A 16,011-nucleotide genomic window follows, 5' to 3' on the forward strand; every position below is an offset into this window, starting at 1 on the left:
TATTTTGCTACCTGTATTCGATATGAATACCATTTGTTTGGGGACGAATACGTGAGTGCAGCAAATTCGTATTTGTTTTGTACCGATATCGAGTTTGCCGATAAAGAAAATGTGGAGAACGTATTTGTTTGCTGCATGTTTTGTAGTACATATACAAATGAATTTGTGATTTTAGGGGAATTCTTTTGAAAAATATTGGAATTTAAAACGTTTTGTAGTTTTCTTTCATCATGATCTTTTTATGAGATTAAACCGAGATTCTACCTCCTCTGCCTTTGAGCCATCCTTTCCATGTTAGGATAAAACTGAGAAATACGAAAGTAAACGAAATAATAACAATGTCACTGACATTTTACTACTAGTATGCAAATGAGTCCAGTTGCTTTTCTGAAGAGTGAAAGTATGGGCATCGGTAATTGCTCACTCTCATTCGAATAAGTAGCTTCATTAGTAACAGTTGCATATTATATTATAAACTGAGAATTTAAAGATCATATGAAGTACTTTGTTTCTGAACTAAGTGGTGTATCTAACCGTATGGAATGATTAAGCTTGACCGGTGCTTGTCATACAAACGTGAGCTTGTCGTTTGCCTTGATTCCAATAGTGAATTTATGGCCTGACAACGCATAGGTTAGATACTCGACTTCACAAGTATTCAGTCCATACCATGTAGATTATGTATAAAATTAACAAGTTTTTTATACGATTGGTATCATAAGAAAAACTAATGATAAAACGCCATTGGGGATCAATCCTCCTATCGCGCTGCTCGCGTTGCATGAGATGAGTGTGTGTTATCACTGAGAAAGCACTTCTGCAAGCCTCAGCGAACATTTTTACGAGGTTTAATATTAATAGAAGAGTACTTACAACGCAGTGCATGTACTTGAACGTTGCGTGTTGTTAATCTATCGTACACTGGTCCCTCCACTTGTTTTTGCATATCTGGATGACTCAGCTCACCGTAATGGCGCCGATTTAACCCTTCAAACGTGCCGTATCGGAGGAGTGAGAGAATAGAGATAAATTCTCATTATAACCGCAATGCATTGACCTGTATTTGGGTCCCAGCTAATTTGATAAGTACGTTGCCACGAATAATCCGTTCTATTGATTGTGTCATTGTAGCTGCTATGCGGGTTTAGAATTCATTAGTTATAGAATTTTCATTTAAATGAGATAGTGCTTAGTTTTGAATGGTACGGATATGAGACCACATTGAATTTAGGACATTGACAATTAACTCAAAAGTCTATTTGTGTGTGTGTGACCTCTTTTCAGTACATAAGTAGGAACTTATGTACTGAAAAGAGGTCAATCTTAATAAACATACACGGAGTGTGGAACCACATAAAGAGAGAAGTAGGAAAGCGGACCCCAGGCACCGAGTCTAAATGGCAGAGGTTGCAACTGGTAACACGCCAAGATGAGAAAGAGAGATTGTTAATGGGAATCACAGTTAAAGAAGGCTGAGAAGAACGCATCTTGATCAAATCGAGGCTACGTCCTGGAGAAATGTCAGGTGTCAACCGATGAACTTGCACGAAGAGACCTATGAAAGTATGCAAGGATCTTGGCACGTGGAAAGATGTATTATGTAAATTTATATAACTACTAGAGGCCGCCCGCGACTTCGTCCGCATGGAAACCCTATCAATCCCGCGGGAACTCTGGGATAAAAAGTAGCCTATGTGTTATTCTGGGTCTTCAGCTACCTACATACCAAATTTCATGGTAATCGGTTCAGTAGTTTTTGCGTGAAAGAGTAACAAACATCCATACAAACTTTCGCCTTTATAATAGTAGTAGGATGTAATGTAATATTCAGCTTGACTTCTTTATTTTCGACGTTCCGTGTTCACACGCGTTATCGCCCGGGGCCGCGATTCAAAACGCCTGTGTCACCATCGCCACCCTTGCTCGTCATCCAGTATTGTACTTTTTCTTTTGCGAAGTAACTAACGCGTGGTTCTTCTCATGCTGTATGAGGGAGTTTAATGTAATATGCGGTTCAAAGCATTATGATTTTATTCCTTTGTTTGTTTCACTTTATTCCTTATTGTTCGACTTCGACTTGCTCAAATAAATTTTTAATTACACCACTTTTAAAGTTTTACGTGTTTTCTGTATTTCTAGCAGCCACGCAGCTTTGGTAAAGGAAAAAGTCATAATTGAAATTCTAAATGATTATGCTTTGTGTGTGTAAGAAAAGTGGGGTGGGGCAGGGGGTTGTGAATGACTCTTGCCGGGTCGCACCGCGCATGCGTCACCGCACACGTCATAATTAGCGCATATTTCACAAAACCTTCACAGCCACCGAGGGAAACCCGGGGCATTTGGCTTATTTATTCTTTGTATTAAATTTCGTGCCACATTTCCTGCCGTTATGTTCCTTGGTATAAATTATTTAGTTCGGTGATTTCTTTTTACGATGAGTTCGTATGTTATTTTTGCATGCATGCTTAAGAATATCTTTTTTTTTTAATCACTCTGAAATTTATCTCCTATATGTAGGTACTTATATAAAACGCAAAGGTGCGTGCATGCAGATGGTTGCTATGATGTAGGCATTCGTAAAGAAATATATTTTTTTTTATTAAAAATTTCATCTCTTGTCAGATTATAATAAAGATTAGTTAAGTATACTATTAAGTAAGTTAAGTACAATAAAAGATTACTTAATTACTAAAAATTTAACTCCACGAATTTCACTGAAATTTAGCATACATAATTAAGGTGTAATGAGGAAGGGCATCCGCTTAAGGAATTTGGGATAGCCCCGGGCAAAACTTCTATCCTACCACAATATTAGAGTTATCACTATGTATTCCAAAATTAGAGCTACTTCACATGAACAGACGAGAAATAAGGGTTTCTAATCTAGATATTCATACAAACATATAGTCACGTCTGTATCCATTGTGGGGTAGACAGAGCCAACAGTCTAAAAAATACTGAAAGACCACGTCAGCTGTTGACTTTATGATGGATTTGAGATTCAAATAGTAACTGGTTGCTAGTCCATCGCCTGCAAGAGTTATCCCAAGTTCATTGCCTACCCCTTAGTCGCCTTTTACGACAACCATGGGAAAGGTATGTGAAACTAGTTCTTTTCTGAAGTGCCGGAAACCACAAGGCACTAGAGATTCAGATTTTGACGAATTGCTAGTTTATTGCCTGAAAAAGTTTAAATTTTTGACATGAAACAATCTGCGCTGGAAGAGAAGCTCGCACACACTGACTTTTCTTTGTTACCTGACCAGCATGATACCTTGCTCTAATAATAATAATAATATGCTTATTCCCTTAGTTCTTTTAGAACATCTAATGGGAAAGATATCCTATTCTTAATGCCGGGGACCCCGCGGCACTTATATGAAGTTTTACTGTAGTCTTTACAATGATATTGACTTTGCTAGATGCATGTGGTGCGTGATAACATGTTGTAAGTGGGTACCTCGTGAGTTCATTCCAATATAGTTAGTAATAGTTACCGTGATCAATAGGACATGATAATGATTCACCGTCATCACAACCTTGATTTTTTGTCACGTCACGGTCACGTTTTGACACTCCTTTTTGTAATGCACAATGTATTCTATGGATTTAGATAAATTATGGTTATTATATCAGGAGAAGTTGGACTAAAAAGGCAGATCAAGAGTACGCGATACCGAGGAGCTTGCATGAAGAGAGTTATGAGTGTGGATGAAGCGAAAGAAGTATGCAGGGATCGTGGCAAACTTAATGGTGATCTCTGCCTACCCCTCCGGCAAAGAGGCGTGATTTATGTATGTATGGCTATAAACATTGTGGTACGGTGGGCTTGACAGATAGCTGTGCCATCTCGCCTTAATTGGGTGTATGGGAGGTGGGCCGCCTGAACGTCTGTACAACTGGTTATAAACTGTACGACTGTACATTGTACAGTTTAAAAAGGTTTTAAAATAATTTCTCCTTAAAAAATTATCCTTAATATAATTACTTTTTTTTACCGCGAAAATAAGCTTTTGGAGAAGTTATGCTTCTTTATACATATATAATCACGTCTTTTTTCCTCGAGGGGTAGACAGAGCCAGCAGTTTTAAAAACTGATACGCTCAGCTGTAAGTAAGCCTTAATGATACGAGTAGAATTGAGATTCATATACTCGTATAGTAACAGGTTGCAATTGCAAGCCTAAAACAAGAATCCCAATGTTTATATGTTATCTCTTGGTTGCCTTTTACGACAACCATGGAAAAGAATGGTCCTATTCTTTTTTCTATTGGTGCCGGGAACCACACGGCAGACTACTAATCTACCCTAGTAGATAAAACACGTATTATCAATAAAAAATTGTACTGAAAGATCATCGTCGATACCTAAATACTTTTTCGTGGTATTTTGCGGGATTATGAGCCTATACCCGATATGAGTATACTTTCTTCCTATTAATAGATCGAGGTTGCGTAAAGTCAACATATGTTTGCTGGAAACGATGTCGGAAGAGTGGCTAATCTGATTAATGTAGGTACAGTCAACAATATAAATAACAAAGTCACCAAAAATATAATCAAAATCAAAATTTTACGGAGAACAATTACATTTGTGAAAATTATTGCTATTGGTATATCTTTTAAGGCTTTTTTATGTTAATACTCTTTTTAAAACTTCGACGTTAAAACGACGGGATGAGTGTGTGTGTATGTGTGTGTCATTGTAACTCCCGAATGAATGACTCTCTTTATTAATCCTGTCTAAATTGGCCGACGACGTGACAAAATATCGGTCATATAGGTATCAAATAATAATTTTGAGCAGTAGAACACTTATCACTATGACACTTGTGTCGGGAATAAATTTAAGTTTTTAATTAAATGTTGTGGATGAAATAAATAAATATACACATACATACATACAGTTACGTCTATATCCCTCGCAGGGTAGACAGAGCCAACAGTCTCGAAAAGAGTGATAAGCCACGTTCAGCTAATACACGGCAGCTGTTTACTTAATTACGTTTTTGACTGTACCATTGGGATTAGGTTTGGTTCGGTCAGTAAACTTTGAGTAACTGTTACATACTAAAGTTGCAGTACGCACTGCAGTAAACCATCAATGATCATCGGGTATATTGCCGTGCTAATGAAGGAAGCTGGAATTATTAGCTATTTGGTTGCGGTATGGTCTGAATCTGAACGTTGATCTGATTAAAATCGATTAAGATTCTATCGAAATCGTAAGTTTATTATCTAGAGAACAAATGCCGGTTTTACCGCGCCGAAGTAAACCTGGTTTTTACACGAATCGACTTCAGTCTGACCTCCGCAACCTTTGTAATGGACCTTACATATATTTGGATCATGGTTACACATCATCGTGGAAGACATTAGTTTGATTGCTTACTAATAGCAATAAAACAAATGCACATAACTCAGAAAAGAGTGGTTGGTACCTTGATCAAATTGTGGGCATCCAAACGAAATGTCAGTCAAAGAATTCCCTAAACCTACGAGCTTTACGAGTCATGGTAAGAGTTTAGTCTCTGCCTACCCCTCCTCGAAAAAAACGTTTGTGAAAAAAAACTTTCAAACACGTTTTTTCCCTCATTGTACAGTATCGTTATCTTCACCTGACCTTTCGCCACGATCCTATTTGAAGGTAAATGTTAGAACAAAAATAACTAAAAAGAATTTATTCAAAGAACACCATTACAAAAAATAAAATAAAACAAGAATACAACTATGTATGTTCATCTGGACCTTCCATAGGTATTACTTACTTTTAATATATACCTAAATGTTATAAAATTTGTTCCAGAGCGACGGCAAGATGGTATTCGACGTGATCCAGCGGATGGAGGACACGGAGCCGTTCAGCGAGGAACTGCTGGCCGCGATGAAGAGGCTTTGGGCGGACGCTGGCGTCCAGGAGTGCTTCGGCCGCTCCAACGAGTACCAGCTCAATGATTCAGCCAAATAGTGAGTAATTTGTGTTATAGTTGTGATTGCTTGTGTTCACTATCTTTTGAATACAGTAATGATTTACTTCGTCTAAGCAATAGAATATTTTTTTATTCAAATTCTATTAAACCAAACATAATGTGAAGTAGATGAAATTATTGCCATAGGGGGTTTTCTGCCAGTTGAACCATTAGACCGAACTAAATCCCGAATGTAGAGGAGACGCAGGAAAAATGGACTTAGAATTTTAGATGTATTTATTCATTTCCTGTCACTGGTGTTAATAAAAAGAGAAGGAATGTCAACTTTCTTTGTCTTTCTTATTGACCTAATTTGTTCGTTCTTTTTTTATTCCGATATTTTTTGAGTTGGCTGTACAGGTTGGTAAATCTAAGGTCTAATGAGAATGTCGTGGTCCGTATTATCGAGAGATACCCTTTATAAATCAGATGTTGAAAAGTATGCTTATTACAAAAGATTTGGATTCTATTAAATCATAAGTCATTTTTATTATATACCTACTAATATACCTACTAAATAAAAATATTTTAATTATACAGAAATAATTATTTCTGAAAATTTATGTCGTTTTCTTAATATATAAGCCGTCACTGAGTGATTTATAAACCATCTTCAGTTGTAACTAGTGAGAATGAGAATTATGAAGATGAAGTTAAAATGATACTAGCAAAACTTCCACACTCTTTATACAACACTAATTTGAAAATAATAACCTTAACGCTAGGACACTAGCATGCATGTCAATGCAAATGTTAAATACGGGTTTAAAGGTTATTTACATAACAATGTCGAAGTATTAGAGTTGACATATTTAGTCTCACGATAACATTTTTGTAATGTTATTAAATTATCTACTTACAATTAAAAATGGACAAATACGTTAATTTTCTTTGGCCAGCGCTTTTAGTCAAAATAGTGGGTACATTCATTAACATTATTAATTATTCCTTGGCTGAATGGTGAATCTTAAGGGTTCGTTAGGGACGTAGGTCGGAGTCACGCTGTAAGTTAGCTCACCGTAGCGCCATGACACATTGTAGCGTTGGAATGTCTGAAATTAGGCATGTATGTTAACATCATATCTGTATTCAGATATATGTAGTACCTACATAGTATTCGGGGAAAGAAAAAATAAAGTATCTATCTTCTTTGCAAGGGGAATTACCAGATGAACGAATGTTTCTGTTTATTCCAATGTTGATAATTCTATTATTATTATGTGTTAACTAACAGCTATAAATTAAATTTTGTGCAATTAATATATATTTTTTTAACATCGACTAAATCAAACAAATTCTGAACCAAACCCAAATATTCTTGGTTTCTACGCAAAGAAATCAATAAGTGTGTTATATACCTTCGCTAACAAAAGCTGTAGCTCGGCTTCTGCAAATCTTTTCCCGATACACATTCGCCGACCGAAGCCGAAAGGAAGCGATGCAAACGGGTGGATCCCCACTTCCTTCTGTTTGCGCCACACGGCCAACGCCCGCTTGTGATCGTTACAACCAGTGGCATGTTCTGTTGAGTCTCCAATACGATTCATAGGACATCCTTCTTCTTTAACAGCGTTCTCGTCACGTAACCAACGTTCTGGTACGTACGCCTCAGGCGATGGGAAATATCGCTCCTCGTTTGACAGTATGTAGTGGGGAAACACTACGTGAGACTGGAATAATATGAGGTTGTTTGATACCAAGCAAAAATTTTGAGGAAAATCATTTTTGTGAAACTTTACGTACCCCTTTGGGAACCTCGTAACCTGATATGACTGTGTCCGATTGGATGCAGCGACCGTTGCCTAATATCACAGGCTTTATTCTGTAATGAAGGAGATAAAAGGAAATAATATTTTTAGGCTTTTCAAAACTGCTGGTTCCTTCTATCTCGTAATGGATAAAAACGTAGTTATGTATCTTTGACTTGTCTTTAAATATTTCAAAATGTTCATTTCATAAATTTGTTATACATTTTTTATTGAATTTATTTGCACTTATCACACAGATCGTCAAGGTTGAAATTGAAGTTATCAGTTATATTGGCAAAAACACATTGATCTGAATGTTCGTAAATTACCTTAAAATTAATAAAAATTTAAACTTATTTCTTTATATTGGAGGTCGATATTTGAATAAGATTATGTAAGTTTATCATCATTAATGCCATTTTCTAGCCTCGTATCGTTTCCGACTGCGTGGCAAAAAGCAAACACTTCTATTTCATACAAATTTTAAGCCAGAATTTTGCCATATAACTTTATGTTATTTCACTTGGACTTATTTATACGAGTATAATAATTCAAAACAATTTTGGTCATAATAGCCTTTATATAATAAAGTATCATAGCTTATATCATACCTAGATTTAATATTAATTGATATAAATGAGCCAAGGCAGGTGTAAAGTTAGAAATCCAATACTGACCATCGTTATTCATGTTACACCGCAGAAATGAATAATACACCGGTCAATATAAAGCTAAGACGAACAAATGTTCACAAAGGGCAATACAATATAAGCCATAACATTGCTCATAACAACATTTTACTAATTTAGTCATTGGTTTAGAGAGCAACTGAGAAAAAAAACTTGAACTAAGAATCTAGAAACTACCTCGGTACCGTGCCACGTCAGTCTATACAAAGTGTTATCATACGAGTCCCTTTTATTATACGACACAAAGGTATCGAAGCGTTGTTTGCCACTGCGCCTACTAGCCACCTAATGTAAATATTATGCAAACGGCTGGCGTGAGATACTCTCCTGTAAGATAACACTGCGTCGAGGGTGTAACTAGCACACACCCACTTAAAAATAACTTTCCTATTATAGCAAAAGCACCCAATTACACTGTTGTATTTAATTCACTTTGTGTTTTAAGAAGAAAAATATGATAAGCAATGAACATTGTCAATTTCCAAAATTTGTTGCTCAATACAGCCCAAGTTCGCGAATGCGTTTATCTCGTTAGTTCTAAAGTTTGTAAACTTACCTCAAAGACTCCTTTATGCAGGCACGAAGATACGGTAGCTTGTCCAAGTCTTTGCTTGTGAGAGTTCTATGTAAAGGGAGATTGCTATCCAGTTCGCGCTGCAACTTGTCCTGCGCTCGCTCATTGTTCGCCAACAGGTACATTGTACTTGCGGCCGCCGCTGCCGTCGTATCTACACCCACCAACATCAAATCTAAAGCCAAAATTGCAGCCACTTTTTCTCCTGATTGCTTAGAAATAGAAGCACATATGCCTTTATCAGTCAATCTTCTCAAACAGAGTGATCTGAAGGCGTCCAGTGCTTTGACGTAGATTTTGTACGCTTCCGTTGAGTATAAACGCCACATGGGAGCTGATAGTTCCAGGGTTGGCACGCTGTGGAAGAAGCCGTGTATGCATCTGATGATCTCTTTAGCTTCGGCGTCGTCGTCGCTTAGGCAGCCGAGTCTAGTTCCTAGGGCCCACGCTCCAACCGCTGAAATTCAATGAAGATAAACTTTCTTGATTGAAGATATGTGTGTGTAACGATACGTATTACCTACTTTTGTTTACCTGATGAATAGGAATATTAAAATATGTTAAATCTTTAATTTTACGCAAAAACATGGTTTGGTGCCCACATTACAGCAGTGGCTTTATCTCATATTTCCGCGAATTTAAAATTTTTCTTATATTTTACGTCAAAGCAAACAACACGATGTTCCATTTATTATCAGTGGCTTTGTTCATGTTTATTATTCAGAAATAAATTCGAATCTGTACTCAATGAAAGCAGTTCATAATACTTACACTCAAGTGCCCATTTGTAAATCTCTGTGAGGAACTGCTCAGGAAGCTCGCGATTGCCATCTACAATGTTTTCCATCCTACAAAAAAAACAAGAAATCAGTTAAATTATAGCGCTACATGTCTCGCCGTGCACTTTTTTTTCACTCGAACAATGCACAATTATGTGAAAAATATTTTAATCATAATTAACTTTTGTCTATTCGGAATGGTGTTCACTCAAACGAAACAGTAACATTTTTGTTGAATGAATTCAGTTCATCGCAATGAGTCAGTACGTCTCCAAACAAATGAGCAGACGCCGTTGTTACAGACGGGATGTGGTCATTAAACTGAGATTCTGGTTGACCACGAAGGAGCGTACCATTTGCCACTTGCTTCTCGATTTTATCTGTTATGCCTTTTGACTGACAGCCCATGACATTAGTTGCGTAAATGTAAATATTGTCTACAAGCATGATCGTCCGAGTTGTGAACATACCGCGAAACCGTTGAACTAGTTAAGTTTTTTTTTACTCAGATTATTATGCACAAACAACTCGACAGGTTTAGTTTACACGCGAAGTGATTTTTTGAGCGCATCGGTGTCATGTGTTTTGTTGATAGAAGTTGTTATGTTACGTATATTAATTGTTATGTGTCTTACAGCTAACATTCTTAGTTAAATATTTACCTATTACGTGACTGATGACAGTTACATGAACAAAAAATCGGTTTGACGTGATAATCATCGTCACATGAATAAATAGTAGTAAAACCTAATGTAAGTCTTTTACTTTAAAACTTTACTTTTTACTTATATTGATGCTGTCTTATAGGAAAAGGCAGCACGATTTAATCCTAAATATGAAAATTTCGGTCCATAAAATTTTTAATTCTAAGCATTATTTTTTATATACCTTTTAACAAAATCTTCGGCGACGCTGTCTAAATCTGGTACAGTTGCTCTTGCGGCTTCTGGAGCAGCAATGGCTTTAGATACTTTCGATCTAAACCGTGACCATGGCTCGCCGTGACTGTCAAAAAAAGTAGGTAAATAAATTTTATGCTTTGAAACATTTAGATGATGTAACCATAATGCACGTCTAAACATATAATAGTTATGAAAAAGTTGTAGAAGAAATTCAGGTTAAATATAATTTACTTATTCATCCGAAACAGTTAACAAAAATTCTTTAATAATCAGAAGATATCTTAAAATTTAATTAAATACCAAAAATTTATCACGTGTTGTGATGCTTTCTACTTACACCCCAATTAAACCAGGCTCATCTCCAAAGAAGTCTTTCCGCAGCTCTTGTTTATAATGCTTTAAACATGGCGCTACAGCCCTGTGTGGCATGGCATCTTCCCTCCTGTATATCCTCGCAGTCTCTTCCGCACAAAATGGAAACACTAAGTCTGGATGCCCAAACAACTTTGCCACTTTTGCTGCACCATTTTCACCGGCTAATGCTCTCAAAGTCCACAAAGTCACGTCTAGAGCAGTTGTACGCCAAGGTTTTACTCCTAAAGCGAACCGCCAAGAGTTTCCGATTATTGGTAAGGGCTTAGGCCCTGGCATGACCGCGTAACACCGCGCAGCGCTCATATCGAACCGAGAATGATGAAGCCAGCCCCTGAGACATTACATGGAAGCAGTGGGGGCGACCATCCGTGGTACGTTTTCAGCAATATTGGTTTCGTAATCGGCAAGCACTAACTGACCCGCCTCTGCTACAGTCGTAACAGGGCAGTACAAACTTGTCCCTACGCTTGGCTAGGTCTGAAGACAACCGGGAAGTTAAGTGAACGTACTTGCAGCTGCTATTATAGCATTAAATTGATATGTAATTATTGTTATGTAAACAAATACAAACACCTTATGAACAAACGAAGGTCATTCTTTAACAGTGATAGGAATCATTTGTAAAATTAGTGATATTCTCATTGAACATTTTTGTATTTAATCAATATTGGAATGGAAGAATTGCATCGTGATAAATAAATTGATGATTCTTGTAATAAAAACCGTGAATACGCGTGTATTATGTACAAAAAAAAAAATGTACGAAAATGTGTTAAGGCACGGGATTATATTGTCTTACATTCTTTGCTTTTATTGTAAATTACCTACATAAACTCGCGAAAAATAAATACATATATATATTCACCTTTAATCTGAAATTCCTTTCTGTTATGACATCACTTAACATTCCACTGATAAAATAGAAACTCCATAGATTGCAGAAGGCTTGTTAGCTAAATACTGTGATCAGCAACCCGACGATAATAACGACTTACGTATGAGAATGATCTGTTATTCTTTGTAATTAGTTTATTATTATAACGATACAACAGCATTTTTGAAAATATCTCGCTATTTTAAGTTGCTCCATAGTTTTAGTGGCATAGTTCATATAAGTATGATGATGATGTCAATCAGTCCCTCGCAACAGCTCCCTCAGCTTTAGACAGTCGAACAGTACGCCAGCACTGATTGGCTCATCCGGTCGATGCAAACGATTTGACAGTACAATACATTATCTTCCTCAATCACAGATTAGTACAGTTTTACAACATGTATTATCGAAATATTGACAGTCATTCCTTTAATCGATAGATTATATATCGATTGTCAGGGACACGTTTGTTATGGTTTGTAGACTTCAAATCATTTTTTTTTCGTAAATGTGGTTACATGTCTTAAAAGTTGAATGCAGCTGTGCAAAAACCGTTCAGCCGTTCATATATCTTGTCATCTTTATCATTATCTTCTAAACAGAAAGAAGAGATTTTTCAATGTACGACATCTGCGTTTACTAGGTGAAGGTATACTATTTAAACATTTCGAAACATATTTTAGCTAGGTGTAAACAATGTTAATTATTTCATTTAGGCCATAGGGTTTGTGAAATAGGCGCTATTATTTTCAGAAATGTTTATTCCAATTTGTCTTGACTTTTGACGACACCTCTTAGACATGATTGACCAACTTGTTAGAACGTTTTCTGATTGTGTATCTCCCTATTAGTAAAGGAAGTTTCAGTTGGGTAATAAATATGCTAAAGATTGGAAAATGCAAGTCATCTTGGAACGGTTGTACATATTTTAATGGATGAACCACATACGTAGTTAACACGTATGTGTCCAGTGGCAGTGCCTTCTCCTTATTGAATATTTGTTATCAAATCTTCTGACAATAATTTATCTTCTTATTTTTTCTGCCTCCCTTAATGATTGCAATAAATTACGCAATTTATGACATTTATATTTCCCAGTCTAGCAGTACTTGACCTGTTACTCGTAATTAGTGTTTGACTGGTTTGAAATAATTGAAAGCAGTCGTTGAAAGAGTTGAGTGTAGTGTATGAGGATATTAGTTTTGTTTGATTTGTGTTGTGTGTGCCTGATGTGAAATGCGACCGACGGATGTTCGGTTACAGAACAAGGAACTTGTTGTGCGTAGATCATCGTCCGTGTCCGCGTTTAGTATTACCATTAAATGACACATCATCTATATAGAGTGACGTTGCATCAAAGAATTCCAATGCAATTGTATATTTGAAATTTATTTTATTCTTAAAATTTTACATTTTATTTCATTGTGTTATATTTAGGTTGTCATATTTTGTTTTGCTCGTCATAGCGTGAAAACATACACATACTAAATAAAGTGCATTATAAACGAGCTCAAAATTCTTTTGTTCTTAGCTTTGATATCTGATCTGATCTGGGTCGGTGATATTGTTTGATGGTTCGATGTCTTTATTCAAAGTTAACATTAATTTAAATTCATTTCAACCTCAATTGAACTTAATATCTTTTTATATCGATTTTATGTAATTGAATGAGTAGCTAGTATGTATGTAGGTATGTTGTATTATTTTCCTTATGTATTTCATGCCAACATTTGACAATTTTTTTTTCAGCGTCAATTGTTAAACCACTTATGCACTACTTATTTATCTTATGATCGTTCTTTTTTAGGCGATGGGCTAGCAACCTGTCACTATTTGAATCTCAATTCTATCATTAAGCCAAAAAGCTGAGCGTGGCCTATCAGTCTTTTCAAGAATGTTGGCTCTGTCTACCCCACAAGGGATATAGACGTGACCAAATGTATGTATGTATGATCGTATACAATATCTGCAGTATCATAAACTGCGGCGTTGTCTCTGTAGTATCAATTTGAGGTATATTGATGTTACTAGAGAGTACATTATGCACATCAGTTGCATAGCATTGCAATATTGTTATAGCCCGATCATTACAGCTTGCTTCGTTGTTCAACTGCCAGAAAATTGCTACCTGAAGATTCTTCTTGCATATTCATTCACTTGTGAAACATCGGACGTTATTTGCCATACTCAGTTACCGTTAAGTTTACCACTGTAACATTGAATGCATGGAATGGTAATGTTCGGTTCAAATGCAGATATCGTATGACAGAGAATTTTTGTTGTAATGTTTTTTTTTCATAGCAACGCATATAAATCTTCAAGACATAACTTGGTAGATCTAAGTAGCATTCTTGCAAGCTACAAGCTTGGTAGCAAGTCGTATTTTATGTAATTAATCAAAGAAAGATTCAAAATTATTACTGATGTATTGATAATTTTAAAAATTTTAACATGCCTGATCAGTCATGAACACAAAACTACTGTAGAAATAGCCCATCTCAAATCAATCTATCGTGTTTTGAAGCCAACAATGCCAATAATGAATGCAATCGAAAATGCGCTTTGATGATACACCAATATTTAACATAAATAAATCCATTTAAACATTGGTTTTTAACACGCTGCGTGACATCTTAAATGTTTTATTCATAATGCTGTCAGTCAGGCGACAGGAAAGCCGCCTCAACTTTCCTGGCGGCAACTGTGTGAGCGATCGTTCAGATAGTTGGTATAGGTACTTTATTGATAATACTCGTATCTGCGACACTATCTTCTAGTACGACATTGAAGACTGATACTGAAAAGTCGATAGTGCTGTTACTTCAGCGTGTTTATGGTTAACCCATGAACGCCCATTTATTTTGGAGATTTTGGCGTAAAGTTAAAATAGGCATACGTCATTTATTGTCTACTTCGCTCTAAAGAATTTCATTTGACAATGCTTTTTAAGTACGTATACCACATAAATCCGAGTGTATAATCGTTTCTTCATGGGCGTTTTATAGGTTCACTCGAGCCGTTAGTATCAGGTAGTGTCAACATTTCGTCGCGCTAGTGTAAACACGTATCATCGAGTTACGTGGGGTCTACATTAGCAATTGAGATAGCAAGAGTGCTACGGCGGCCGCCCACACGGCAGGGCGCGCTGCGGGAATCGGGGTGGCGACAGATTTATGTGGCGATTGCATGATGCCGCTCTCATGCCGGAAGCACTTTACAGCGCCACAGCCAAAGGCCTTGAACTGCTGCTCTTACTAACACCCAATGTGACACTGTGGCACTAATTTCGAAGTAAATTAGGAGATAATTAACAACACCCTTTTCGATAGGATTTAGGTTCTTCAAAAGCCTTATCAGAGGACACCAATAAATTATTCTGCTCCAACTCGTGAAATAGTAAAGAAGTAATTTTCTCTAAACCCTGATATTTGGCAAAGTAACAAATTAAGCCTTATTAATAATGTTATTAATGTTGATGTTTCGTAGACAACTATTGATATAAGACGTCGTCCAAGCATGCGAGCAGTTGTGTTCGGTACAGGTAACTGAATACAGGGACCATTACACTTTTAGAACGACCAAAAGAATTTGCAAACACAATCATATAATTTTCTATCTGTATGATGTAAGAACAAATCGGTTGTGCGTGTCGTACGGTCGGCTGTGGATCGGTCGCGGGCGCGGGCGTACCGAAGGCATCGAAAGGGCTCGGGCTGACGCGGCGTGCGGCGGCGCGGCTCGGCGCGTATTGATCGGCCGGACCTGTTGCCGGGCGGCGGCCACGGCGCGACAACCCTACATGGATTTTATGCATTAAACACATACGCCGGCCGCAACTAGACCAAGGGTATCTGCAATCCCATTGATTGATTCGAAGCCTAGACACACTGGGTCTCATTGATCGATTTTTGCTGGAACCGAGTAACAGATGGCGGTGTTGCTTTTATCTCGTTATTTTGCCTGTCAGCATTTTTATCTTCATGTTGTCTTGATTTGAGATAGTTAATATATAATAGTATTAATTAATATATAACACTAATTCGGGCCGTAATTTTATATGGATTTAATATCAAAAACGAAATAATTTTGCTTGTTCCAAATG

At 36.8% G+C, this 16,011-nt stretch overlaps 2 protein-coding genes across 3 annotated transcripts in view; one reads left to right on the plus strand and one right to left on the minus strand.

Moving 5' to 3' along the window:
* The window catches only part of LOC106132688 (guanine nucleotide-binding protein G(o) subunit alpha), a 44,053-nt gene that overhangs the window by 14,764 nt on the left and 13,278 nt on the right, over positions 1-16,011 (plus strand). For both annotated transcript variants that reach the window (XM_013332179.2, XM_013332178.2), the window contains exon 4: positions 5,806-5,966. In XM_013332179.2, coding sequence (XP_013187633.1) covers positions 5,806-5,966 — 161 coding nt within the window. The remainder of the gene's footprint in view (positions 1-5,805; positions 5,967-16,011) is intronic.
* On the minus strand, positions 6,651-11,338 carry LOC132902901 (probable cytochrome P450 49a1). The gene is made up of 7 exons (XM_060949822.1): positions 10,998-11,338; positions 10,647-10,763; positions 9,751-9,827; positions 8,962-9,436; positions 7,712-7,790; positions 7,327-7,638; positions 6,651-7,020 (listed from the first exon to the last, which is right to left on the minus strand). The coding sequence occupies exons 1-7, from the start codon at positions 11,336-11,338 to the stop codon at positions 6,907-6,909; spliced, it is 1,515 nt and encodes a 504-aa protein (XP_060805805.1). The 3' UTR covers positions 6,651-6,906.

The sequence above is a fragment of the Amyelois transitella genome, chromosome 19 (assembly GCF_032362555.1).
Source record: "Amyelois transitella isolate CPQ chromosome 19, ilAmyTran1.1, whole genome shotgun sequence".
Lineage (NCBI taxonomy): Eukaryota > Metazoa > Arthropoda > Insecta > Lepidoptera > Pyralidae > Amyelois > Amyelois transitella.

Bases quoted from the DNA above. Each gene is read 5' to 3' on its own strand.
- LOC132902901 (XM_060949822.1), bottom strand. From the start codon at position 11,338: ATGAGCGCTGCGCGGTGTTACGCGGTCATGCCAGGGCCTAAGCCCTTA. The intron at 10,764-10,997 runs GTAAGTAGAAAG...TTTTTTTGACAG, and splicing joins GAGCCTGGTTTAATTGGGGT to TCACGGCGAGCCATGGTCAC. The intron at 9,828-10,646 runs GTATATAAAAAA...TTTTTTTTGTAG, and splicing joins GCCGAAGATTTTGTTAAAAG to GATGGAAAACATTGTAGATG.